Here is a 13,055-nt window from a genome sequence, read left to right as displayed (position 1 = left end):
TGTCTTCTTCGAAAATATCAAAGTCATGGAAGACAAAGAAATACTAACAAAAAACTATTCTATATTGAAGAATATTAAAGTGACAAGGCAACTAATGCAATATACAATCCTCGACTGGGATTCAGAGGAAAAAAAAAAAAGATTAAGGACATTATTGGAATAATTGGTAAAATTTAAATGCGATCTTTGGATTAGATTATTGTATTGTATTAATGTTAATTACCTCATTTTAATGGTTGCCCTTGGTTATCTAAGACTATGCCTTTTAGGACACAAACAGTAAAATATTTAAGGTAATGCAGTATCACATCTATAATTTATTCTCAACTGATTCAGAAAAAATATATGCATGTATATATAAGTATATTACATAAAAATGGAGAACGAGAAACTCTATGTGGTAAAATATAAAATACTGGAAAACATGGTGGGAATATGGTAATTCTCTATATAACTCTTGCAACTTTCTATAAATTAGAAATTTGTTTTCTGAAGCAGAAATGAATATGTATGAATATATGATCTGTTTGGGGTAAAGAAACTATCAGAGTATGTGTTTTAAAAAGGTGCTGAATCACATAGACATGATTCAAATTTTAGTTCTGTTACTTTGTACCAACTTTCAGTTTCCAAACTGAAAAAATAACAGTGATACTGACAATTTTAGTTACATAATCCGATGTGTATGAGGTAAACATGTCTATGCATATATAATTACATTATATATAAATGACTACACAAAATAAACAGGATATTCAGTATAGATTCAAACTCATGGTGAACATTCAGTAAATTTTAGGCATTTATCAAGATTAAAAGTAACAAAAAAGTCATGAATGACAGAATAATATACCAGATTGCAAGTCACACAATTTTTAAAGTCCTATCAATATAAGGCATAACATAAGCTAATAAATGAAAATTAAAGTAGTGAAATGTTATTTTCCCTTATTAAAAAGACTTTTATGAAACAATACTTTTCAACACTATTGTTAGTAAGCTGAGAAAAGCACTCTCCCATACTATATAGTTATTCTCTCAGTAATTTTAAACAAATCAAAGATGGAAGTAAATGATTATATACAAAGGAATAGATCACTGTTATTTATAGGATCAAAATTTTAGAAACATGTAAATGGTACATTCTTTTAGATTACTAAGTAGAGTCAAGAAGAAAACAGAAAAAAAATCAAGAAAATCTCAGTTCTGTAAGAGTTTAAATATTTCACATATTTAATACAATGAAAAACAGTGGAAGAACATACACCAAGCTTGTAACAGTTCTTATGTCCGGGGTTGGGTTATGAATATTTTTTTTCTACATCATTTTAGATGTAGAAATGATGAGTATGTATTTTTATATAATTAGGAAACTGGTGATTTTTTTTATTTTTATTTTTTACGATTTTACTTATCTTATTTTAGGGAAAGAAAAAGTGAGCACACCCATGCACATGTACATGAGCTGGGAGAGAGGCACAGGGAGAAGCAGAGACCCCCAAGCCGACTCTGCACTGAGCACGGAGCCAAAGGCAGAGCCCAATCTCAAGACCCCAAGACCACAGCTTGAGCTAAAACCAAGAGTCCGATGCCCAACTGAGCTACCCAGGCATCCTGGCAATATTTTTTAAACAATACAATGAAGTATTAAATTAGTTTCTACTACACTTACATTAAAGGGTAAAGTTTGGGGGGAAAACATAAAGAAAGGTAACTATCTCAAAGGGTTGAAACAACAGTATTAGAACATCTGGCCATGATTAACTTCAGCTAATTTTAATATTACAAATACATTTTCCTGAGCACAAAAAGCAATCAGCTAAAAGGTAGAATATTATTTTTTACCCACCTTTATTCTAAAAATAACTTAATACTTCAGAACTATAAATTTCTCTACCACAAAAAAATTCTCAATATACAAGGTTAAATATAAGAAAGACAGTAGTTCAGTGATATTTTCATAACTGTGCACTTCTGGTGCCTATAATAGTACTCAGGCTATAGAACAGTACTAGTACAATGAATGAGTGGTAGTATTGTACTTACCTAATCCTTTAGGTGTAATGCCACTACTGTCAGCAGGATTAATGACCCAGTAATAATATTTCAATGTGTGCATTAGCTGTAATACTGTTCCTACTCTGCGTATGGTGGTGTAAATGGTAGCAGTTCCAATAAATTCAGCCGACAAGTAAGTGTATAGGGAAAGCTGAACCTAATACAGAATATTAACAGAGCATTAAAATAAATTTAAGATGTCTCAAGAGTTTATATTATATATATACATTCTAATTTAAATGCTAATTAGTAAAGGCCAAGAAAGAACCATTTATTATGAGGTTAAAAATAACTATTTATTAAATAGTATTTATATTTTTAAACAAAAATAATCTGCAGCCAACACATTCTAATAAATTTATTTTAATAAAGATAATCTGTAGCTATTTAACAATGAAATAATTTTAAATGAGTTAATTGATCAAAAGTAACTGATAGGAAGATCAAATTATTTAAAAAGTAACCTAATCTAAAGCCCTTAATCAAAATATATTTCAGCAGCTTAAAGGTACAGAACTAACATGAGTCAGCTATATCACATTTGGAAAAAATATACACAGTCATATGTCCTAAGAGTTAATATAACTCCAAATTTTCTTAACCCATTGTCAAAGTATCAGAATCTAACCATGTAAGTAGAGAGATAAGTAAAAAAACTTGTTTAAAAAGTGAACAAAGTTAAAGTTTGAGCTTAGCACCACAACTAACATGCTGAACAATAATAAAAGTTAGACCCTTTATAAATTAAGCAAAGTTATGTGGAATCTGAAAACCATAAAAGGCAGCCCACTCTCATGAAGAATATCACTCCATTATTGATTTCCACTATAGTATAACAGGGCTAAATTTAGGTATGCAAAATAAAAAAAAATTATGTTGATATATAAAAAAACAATGTATATATTTATTTTAAAACAAAGAAATTTACAATCATGATATAAACTCTGTATTCACAATATAAGCAATTTTCAGTCACAATGATTATAATTATCATTATATAATTAGTTGCTTATTACATTCTCTTTTCTTAGTCTTAATAATCACTGTACCAAATTCTTTCTTGGAAAGAGATGAAATACAACTACTAACTTCAGAATGCAGTTATTGTATCAATATAATAATTTTCAGTTATTTTAATATTTACATATTTAATATTTTGGTTGCTGATTCTGGTAACACAACTGTTTCAGGTTGACTATAAAATATGCTGAAAAAATCCAAATGCTTTCTACTGCATAGTTAAGATCATATTATTAATATTACACTAAAATAAAATGAATGAGAATGAAATTTATACCTTTGCAGGTGTATGTATCCAGATGGCTGGGTTGAATAAAATATGATCACAAAGCTGCTTTAGCAAAGGTGCTCCATGAGATAAACCATCAAGGTATTTTGCAAAGGATAAAAATTGCTCCAGGACAGCTCTAGTTATATGAACTCTTGATGACTAAAGAAAAAGAAAAGATTTTCAAGCTAAAAATACTCAAAATATCAAATTTTAAGACTGCTGACATAAGAAGTACATATGAATTTTTCATAATGCCATACCTAATAATTTAAACATAATATAAAACTATATATTTCTTTTGTTATTCAAAACTTAATTATATTCAGAAACATCAACTTTTAAGATAATTTTCTGAATGACAATTTATTACCTGAAGCCCTTTCCAGAATAACTGCAGATAAGTAACTCAGGTTAAATAATGCCACTCTCATCACAAACTAAAGAAATAAAATAAGTTATGAATAAAAATGGTTTCAGCCCATTTTTTGCCCATTTTTATATAAATTGACTAAAGGAGAGATCTCAAAGGAAACTGAAAAGTTATAAAATTATCATGATAACACACACACACACACACACACACACAAACACAAGATACTGGGAAAGATAGGTGCTTTCACGAGATCCAAAACAATGGGTAAATAAATTGACTCCACCATTCCACTGAATCATTTCTTCATAAAGTCACAAATGAGTTGCACAGGGATAAATGCAATGCATCTTACTCAGCATAAGTCTTTCAACCTAGCCATGGTATGAAAAGTACATCTTACTCTCCTGGAAATACTGCCCCTTTGGCTTTCATGACCCTCAAATTCCTCCCCAGTGCCCTTTGGTTCAAAGATGGGAACTGCTGAAACTTATTTATTTGGTTTCTCTTCCCATAAAATAATTCTCTGTCAATGATATTTTATGTTTCCACAGCTTCATATAACAATATCTCTATGCTAAACACCCCCATCATGATTTTCAACTGCCAATAAGCAACCGACTACCAATGCTATTTAGATAAATGACAGACCTTCCAAAATTAAAACCAAACCTAGGGACGCCTGGGTGGCTCAGTTGGTTAAGCAGCTGCCTTCGGCTCAGGTCATGATCCCAGCGTCCTGGGATCGAGTCCCACATCGGGCTCCTTGCTCAGTGGGGAGCCTGCTTCTCCCTCTGACTCTGCCTGCCACTCTGTCTGCCTGTGCTCGCTCTCGCGCTCTCTCTCTCTCTGACAAATAAATAAATAAAATCTTTAAAAAAAAAAAAAACAAACCTAAAAGCTGCATTGTCCAATACAGAAGCCACTAGCCATGTATGGCTACTGAGCCTTGAAATGTCGCTAGTCCTAGGTGGTAAGTGTTATAAGTATGTGCACACTTGAAGATTCAGAATAAAAAATAATGCAAAATATCCCTTATAATTTTTAATTGAGTATATGTTGAAGTGATAATATTTAGGATATGTAAGGTTAAATTATATACATTATTAAAATTAATTTCACTGGTAATATTTTACTAGAACTTTTAAAATAATATACAAGGCTTGCATTATATTTTGAATGGAAAATACCACCTTCAAGTATAATTTCAGATGAAAATATTATAGAGGAAATGCTGTTCGTTAAAAGCCAGTAATCCTGGGGCGCCTGGGTGGCTCAGTAGGTTAAAGCCTCTGCCTTCGGCTCAGGTCATGATCCTGGGGTCCTGGGATCGAGCCCCACATCGGGCTCTGTGCTCAGCAGGGAGCCTGCTTCCACCTCTCTCTCTCTCTCTCTCTGCCTGCCTCTCTGCCTGCTTGCTGTCAAATAAATTTAAAAAAATCTTTAAAAAAAAAAAAAAGCCAGTAATCCTGATTTGACTGTCAAAAATATATTTTACTACAGAAATGTTTTCTTCCTCATCTAGTGATCCTTTTTGATACTCCCTAGGATAAAGAACCATCTACCACTTAACCCCAGAACTCAGATCACATCACACTTTCTCTCCACTATCCAGTGACTAAAGTCCAAGTATCACCATAGGATAATTAAGGTCTAAACGAGTCTAAATTGTCTTACCAATTTTACTTCCCATAGGTTTACTTAACAAGGGCAGCTCAATAACTTCTCATAAGCATGCTATGCATTTCACACTTCTACACAAGGTATCACAAACTCATATGATCACAATATTCGAATAGTTAACAGTGTATGCCTTTAGGGTAGGAGACAATAAATAGTAGTGAGAACTGCCCAAAGTACCTAAAGGAAATAAAATTCATAACTAGAAAAAAAAATAAAAAATTCTTTAAAATTTCATAAATAGAAAACTTTTCAATGAGCCAAACAAAGTATTTCTTTGGGTAAATTTTGCTTGCACAACACCAGTTTGCTTCATCTGCTTTCTCTACTATGTTCCCTCAACTTGTAAAACCTTGCATGCATTTCCTTTACTTAAAGGCAGATTCAGGACTTTTCATTTAGTCATATGGAAAATATGCAAGTTGAGTACTTACTATTTGCCAGGGACTCTCCTTGGTACTGTGGAAAGAACAGTTAACAAAACTGAAAAACCTCTGCCCTCACAGAACTCAAATTCTAAGGGAGGAGAGGATAGGGGCATAGAATAACATAAAAAAGTAAAATATGTAACAAGTTAGACGTCAGTAAGTGCATGAAGAAACACAGAGGATAGCAAATTTGTGGAAGAGTGACTAGGAAAAGGTTTTACTAAGTAGGAACCAATTAGTTTTAAGTATGATAAGGCTAGTAATGATTTTTTATTACTATACTTGTATGTTTGACAAAACACCAGTGGTAAGTAGATAAGCAATAGTCAAATCAAGCCTAGGAGCATAACTTTGCATGAAATTCAAACCAAGCCTAGGAGCATAACTTTACATGAAAATTTAATAAGAAAATAGAAAAATGATCCTAACAATGAGCTGAATCATTAAAGCAGGGGATGGAAGACAAAAGCAAATAAATATTTAAGTAAAGAGAAAAATCAAAGCTTGAACACTCACTTTAAAGAAACTTTAATAAAAATACAATACTTTAAAATTCTAAAACCTTTTCTTTGTAGGTGAAGAAAATTAAAACAAGAGATCAACGGTTATATAAAGCTTTAGCCCCTCCTTTACTAGCTATAATTTGACATAGTTTATTATTATAATTATTATAAATGTCTTTTTATTCAGTAATAATGACTTTAAGAACATTATCTGATAAATTCTAGTTTTATGCTTAAAACTCTGAAATAAAATAGTCTGATCATGTTCCTAGATAAACATTTTTGGAGATTAGATTTTATCCTATAAAATTGTCATGTGTTGGGGTGCCTGGGTGGCTCAGTCTGTTAGGCGTCTGCCTTAAACTCAGGTCATGATCCCAGAATCCTGGAAGCCCTGCTTTGGGCTCCTTACTCAGCAGGGAACCTGCCTCTCCCTCTGGCTGCCACTCCCACTGCTTGTGCTTCCTCGCTCTTTCTCTCTCTCTCCTCTTGCTGTCAAATAAATAAATCAATCTTTAAAAAATAAAAATAAAAAATAATATTGTTGTGTTTATAAAGAATACTAAAGCAATATAAAATCGGATTGGCCATTATAAACATATTTATTTGAGGAAGTAATTCATAATTTGAAAACAAGTTTTTAACTTGCTGTGTTATAAAAGGATATGCTGGAAGCATCACATGAGGTCTTCCTTCCACATTAATAAAAAAATATCAGTTTTTTTCATAGCAATTCAACTCTCAGGTGGTAGTTCTTATTCTAAAATTGATCTTTAGGAAATATCTTTCTAAACTTGTTTTTTTATTGGCCTACTCAAAAATCCAATCAGGCAGAAAATGAAAGTTCCCTTCAATAGCATGTTATCTTTACCATAAGTAGTACTTCTTCCTTCTGCCTTACATTACTGTTAATTATTCATATATCTTTCTTTCTTGTAATAAAAGACGATACTATCTTATTCATCTTTTTTTCTGTCTGGTACCTGCCATAATCCTCAGCAGATGTTTAACTGAATTCATGTTAAATTTAAGAACAGAATAAGAATAGGACAGATAAGACAAAACACTGATTAGGAGAAGATAAAAGAAGATGTCCAACTCTGTTTTAATGTGTTTAGTTTACAAGACTGCTTTAATTTTTTTTATTTTGATATTTGTTTTCATTTCTCAAATAAAGCTATTTTAAAAAGTTATATTTGTCTAATTGATGGTTACAAATCTGTAAAATGCATGTTCTGAAATTAAAAGTATATGACATTACTTTTGTGTGATAACTGAAGATATAATCTGTATGATAAGTGCTATATGAATTGTGATGGAACATATCTGGAAATAGAATTTCAGAAGCCTGGAAAAAATAATTATAACATCCACTTTAGAAGTAACTAAATCAAACAGGAGCAATGGATGTTATAGGGACAAGTGGCTATTCAGTAAAAAGAGGTCTTTCATGCATTTAGAACAGTCCACAATGGAAGGGATCACCAGAAATGTTCATTTTTATTGCAGAAATCAGTGTGTGTATACACACACAAACACACACACGCGTGACATACATTATATTTTTAAGTAAATTTTGGGAACTTGTTTTAAATAGTAGAGGCACATCAAAAAGTAGTTGCTCCTCAACATCTATTTCACTCCTTTCAGGATCCCAAAACTGGGCTCCAAAAACCTAACCCAATATGAATCACCTATGTGTTGTTGTTGTTGTTGTTGTTGTTGCTGTTTTTGAGGGGAGACAGGTAGACAATGATTCATCAAAATTTTCATGGCAGCAAATAATGAAAGTAGGTCAAGACTTAACCTGAGCAATCAAATTGGAGGGAAAGATGTTGTTCAGTAATTGAGAGAAAGGAGCTCTTCTGTCTATCCTCAACCTGGATATGAGAGTCTATAGCACTAAATTGACCTGGCAACCTTCTCAGGACCACAAAGAATAGTAACTATAGCAGCAAATAAAATCACGAGTATGGGTAGCTGAGCAGACATACAGGAAAAACCGTAGGTCCTTGATGACGTAATTGAGACTCAGGCAACAAAATTCTAAAGTCCAACTTAATGGACATGTTTTACTGGCTATACTGATCTACTCCCCAACTTTCCCCATCCTATTTCTGTGCTTGGGAACTCCCTTGGCTATTGGCTTCCGTTGGGTTTGACTGTTAGAGACACCTGCAGGAAATTAAAGGACAAGAAGAAAATGAAGTTGGAAGGACCCTGGCTTCACTCCTTCAGGCCAATATACTATATCCTTTTACTGAAGACCACCCTCTGGTCAGGTACAATTTCTCCCACAACTATAGTAACTATCTTTTTGAGTTATGATAAACACTCACTCCTCTCACTTCTGCAAACATTGCTGATCTCCCTTAACAAGGCTCACAACATTTTAAAGAGCCTTGCCAAAACTCTTTTCCATAACCAAGTCTTTGAGTGTGCTGTTTCCTGCTGGGACTGTAAGTGATAAGTTACCTGTCACTAGACTTCCAGTTTCATTAGCAAGCATAATTGCTAAATGTTTAAGCTACGTTGAATCATTTTTTTAAATTAACAACAACAAAAATACTGAATACGTAAGATAACCTCTAAGTTTCCTTCAAACTCATATTTTGGCAAAAGAAAACAAAACAAAGTACCTCAAAAAATTTGTTCATGAAATAGTCTAAATGTAATGAATAAGAAAGCCTCTCATCATTAGACTACCTTCCTTGATAACTAAGTTATGCCTTCTGAGACAAGGAGATAAAGCTAAGGGACAGTTAACCATTAGCTAATTATTAGTTGATGATAAAATAAAAATGGAACCTTTATTATCTATACTATTAACCCAGCAACTGATCTTTATATATTTTTTTAAGATTTTATTTATTTATTTGATAGATGGAGATCACAAGTAGGCAGAGAAGCAGGCAGAGAGAGAAGAGGAAGCAGGCTCCCTGCTGAGCAGAAAGCCCCATGCGGGGCTGGATCCCAGAACTCCGGGAGCATGACCTGAGCCAAAGGCAGAGGCTTAACCCACTGAGCCACCTAGGTGCCCCGCAACTGATCTTTAAAAATAAGAAAGTGTGACTATTCGTCTGGGAAGGTAAAAAACATATTCTTTGAGGTACTCAGACAAGCATGCAAATGCTTTTCACTTATTCAATTAAATCCAACAAATATTTATTAAGGCAGGCACTCTTTCTTTAGGTGCTGAAGACACGGCAATAAGGTGAGAACAAAAATGATACTATCCCTGCTTTCATTAAGCTGAAGCTTACATTCCAGTGAAAAGAGGCAGAAAATAAGCAAGTAAAAAAAGAAGTCAGAATCGTGATGTAAAAACATTAGCAGAGTAGGGAGACAGTTAGTGATGGTTATGTAAGAAGGGGTGGTATTCTATTTAGAGTGATCAGGGAAGACTTCTCTGATAAGGTGTCATTAGCAAAATCCTAAATGAAGTGTAGAACCAATCTATTTTGGATACCTACAAAAAGAATAATGAAAATAATGGGAAAATGCAAAATTCCTGAGATGGACTCATGCTTACAATTTAGTTTTTAAGGGAAAGGCAAAGAGGCCTTTGCATGGCCAGTGTGTCTACAACAAAGTAAGAAGGGGCATGATAAGATGATGTCAGAGATTAAGAGAATTTACCCTCAGAAGGATGGAGCAGTAAGGTCTGAGATATTTTAGGAAGACTAGTCTGACTGCTAGTGAAAAACAGATTGTGGATAACCAACAGTGAAAGAAAAAGATGACTGTTTGAAATACGATGATATCAATGTGATACAGAAAGGAGTAAGGTTTTAAGTAGGAAACAGTCACTCATTCTGGGTATGTTTTGATACCAAGACAACATAATTAGGAGGGTATGAACTTAGTGTGTGAAAAGAGTCAAAAAGATTAAAATTTTTGGTCTGAACTACTTGGTGAATGGCAATGCTTATTAAGTAAGAGAAAACTGAGGGATGAAACATTTGAGAGGAAAATCTGTCTTTAAAATTTAGAAAGAAGAGGCACTAGTAGGAAAGAATAAAACAGGAGACAAAGGAAGTAGGAAGAAAACAAAGAAAGAATGCTGTCACAAAATACAAATGACAAGAGAATTTCAAGAAGGAAAGACTTTTAGAACAGAAATGTTAACAGGTCAAATAAGATGAAAACTGAGAATCTTAAGATGTAAGAATGTAAGACTACTGGTGACACTGACATGAGCCATTTTAAGCAAAAAATACTGGTTGGAACAGGGGTGGATCTAAAACTAAATAGGGCTCCAGGAATATAAGGATGGATTAACATATGAAAAGCAATTAATGTAGTTCACTAAACTAAGAAAAAATTGAAGAACATCATAATTATCTCAAATAATGCAAAAAAGAGTTTGATAAAACTTAGCACCTATTTATGATTAAAAAAAACCTCTTAGCAAACTTGTATAGAGAGCTTCTTAATTTGATTTAAAAATCTACAAAAGTAACCTATAGCATAAGCCATACTTAGTGTATGATTATTGAAAGCTTTGCACATAAGATTTGAAATAAGATAGGGATGCTCACTATTACAACTTCTGTTCACTATTACAACTTCTGTTCTACTGGAAGTCTTAGTGCAATATCAAGGGAAAAACATAAAAGAATAAATATTGGAAAGAAAAAAATAAAACTGCCATTCTCCAATGACGAGATTTTCTACAAACAAATGCTTCTGAGAATCAACGAACTACTAGAATTAATAGAAGAAGAGCAATATAAAAGAAGAGTATATAAAGGTCGATATAAATACAAATTATATTTCTATATTTCTGGGGCAAATAAAAAAACTAACATTTGAAAAACCTCAAGTTGTCTAGAAATAAATCTAGCAAAAAGAAAGTTTTCTACACAGAAAACTACCAAAGAGACCTAAATAAATAGAAGAAAACACTAAATGTATGAACTAGATGGTTTAATATCAAGATATCAGTATAATACAATGAAAATCCTAGCAATTTTGATGGAAATTGAAAGGAATATGTGTGTGTGTATAAATTTACATTTATATTTGTATATGTATAAATGCAAAAACCCAAGAATAGCCAAAGCAATCTCGAAGACCAATAAAATGAGATGACACACTATATCCAAAATACACTAAAACGGCATACAAATTATGATAGTGCTGTACTGCCTCAAATGGGAAAACCCACAAAAGATCAATTCTGGAAATGATCCTATTTATATAATGGTCATCGGATTCATAGCAAAAATTAAATTGTGATACAGTGGGAAGCCAACTTCAATAAACAGTACCAGACCAGCTAGCTACTACATACTTGAGGTTAAAAGAGAAATCTGACCTTATGCCTCATGACCTACACAAAATTTAATTCTAGATGGACTGTAAATACAAATGTGAAAAGTAAAACAAAACTTTACGAAGAAAACATAGAACAGTCTTGTGGCTTTGGGATACATTAGGATCCAAAATGGGATAATCATAAAAGAAAATGAAACATGACATCTATTAAAATTAAGAACTTCCATTCATCAAAAAGGTAATTAACAGAATGGAAAAGCAAGCCACAAGAAAGTGATATTCATGATATATACCCAACAAAGGCCTCATATCTGTCATAAAAACAGAATTTCCACAAATCAATAAGAAAATGATAGACAATTCAAATGAAAAAGGGCAAATACTCTGAACAGGTGTTTACCAAAAAAGGATAACTACCAAAAGACAATGTATGAAAATGTTCAACTTAATTTGTCATCAGGGGAATGCAAATTAAAACATAATTTGATCTACAGAATATAAGACTATCTTTGCAAATCATATATCAAATGAAGATTGGTATACAGAATAAAAAATTGCTACAATTCAATAATGAAAAGAAAATACAATGTTTTTAATGGGCAAAATTTTTAAATAGACATTTCTCTAAAGAAAATATACAAATAGCCAATAAGCACATGAAAAGATACTAAACATGATTAGATATCACAGAACTGCAGATAAAAAATGATATGTCATTTCACACCCACTAGGACAAGCTAGAATAAAAAAAAGACAATTAACAAATGTTGGCAAGGATGTGAAAAAACTAGAAACCTAACACACTGCTGATGAAAATGTAAAATGATGGAGCCACTTTGGAAAACAATCTGGCAGTTTCTCAAGTGTTTAAACATTGAGTAACGATAGGACCCAGCAAATCAATTCACAGATAGATATCTACCAAAGAGAAATAAAAATATTTGTCCACACAAAAACTTGTACATGAACATTCACAGCAGCTTTATTCATAACATCCAAGGTGGGAAAAACACAAATGTCTATTGACATTTGGATTTATAAACAAAATGTGTCATATACAACAATTAATATAGATTAAAAGGAAGAAAGTACTGATAGATGCTACAACATGGATGAAAGGTTATACACATTATGGCATATGAAATGAGATACAAAAAGACAAATATATGATCTCACTTATATGAAATATCTAGAGTACACCAAATCAGAGTCCAAAGTAGATTTCAGGTAGCCTAAGAGTGGGGAGGTCTTCAAAGGAAATTGGGCAAACTGGCAAAAGACATAAATAATTACTCCATAAAAAAGAAAAAGTGGATGTACTATAAATAATATGATAATATGTCCCATCTTACCCAAATTTTCCAAAAATAAATATTAAAACCACAATGAGATAATATTTTATACCAAACTTGACAATATAATTTTAAGGATATTAATTTTGAGAA

General features: G+C 32.4%; 1 protein-coding gene across 14 annotated transcripts in view; it reads right to left on the bottom strand.

Annotated features, from left to right (window-relative positions):
- Window positions 1–13,055, bottom strand: part of NBEA (neurobeachin) — a 664,613-nt gene that overhangs the window by 507,319 nt on the left and 144,239 nt on the right. For all 14 annotated transcript variants that reach the window (XM_032880041.1, XM_032880043.1, XM_032880047.1 and 11 more), the window contains 2 exons: window positions 3,356–3,508; window positions 2,047–2,215 (listed from right to left, as the gene is read on the bottom strand). In XM_032880041.1, the coding sequence (XP_032735932.1) occupies window positions 2,047–2,215; window positions 3,356–3,508 (322 nt within the window). The remainder of the gene's footprint in view (window positions 1–2,046; window positions 2,216–3,355; window positions 3,509–13,055) is intronic.

Source organism: Lontra canadensis, unplaced genomic scaffold (assembly GCF_010015895.1).
Source record: "Lontra canadensis isolate GAN:19392208 unplaced genomic scaffold, GSC_riverotter_1.0 scaffold67, whole genome shotgun sequence".
Lineage (NCBI taxonomy): Eukaryota > Metazoa > Chordata > Mammalia > Carnivora > Mustelidae > Lontra > Lontra canadensis.
The sequence above is the reverse complement of the archived record's forward strand: the minus strand, read 5'-3'. Positions and strand labels throughout refer to the sequence as shown.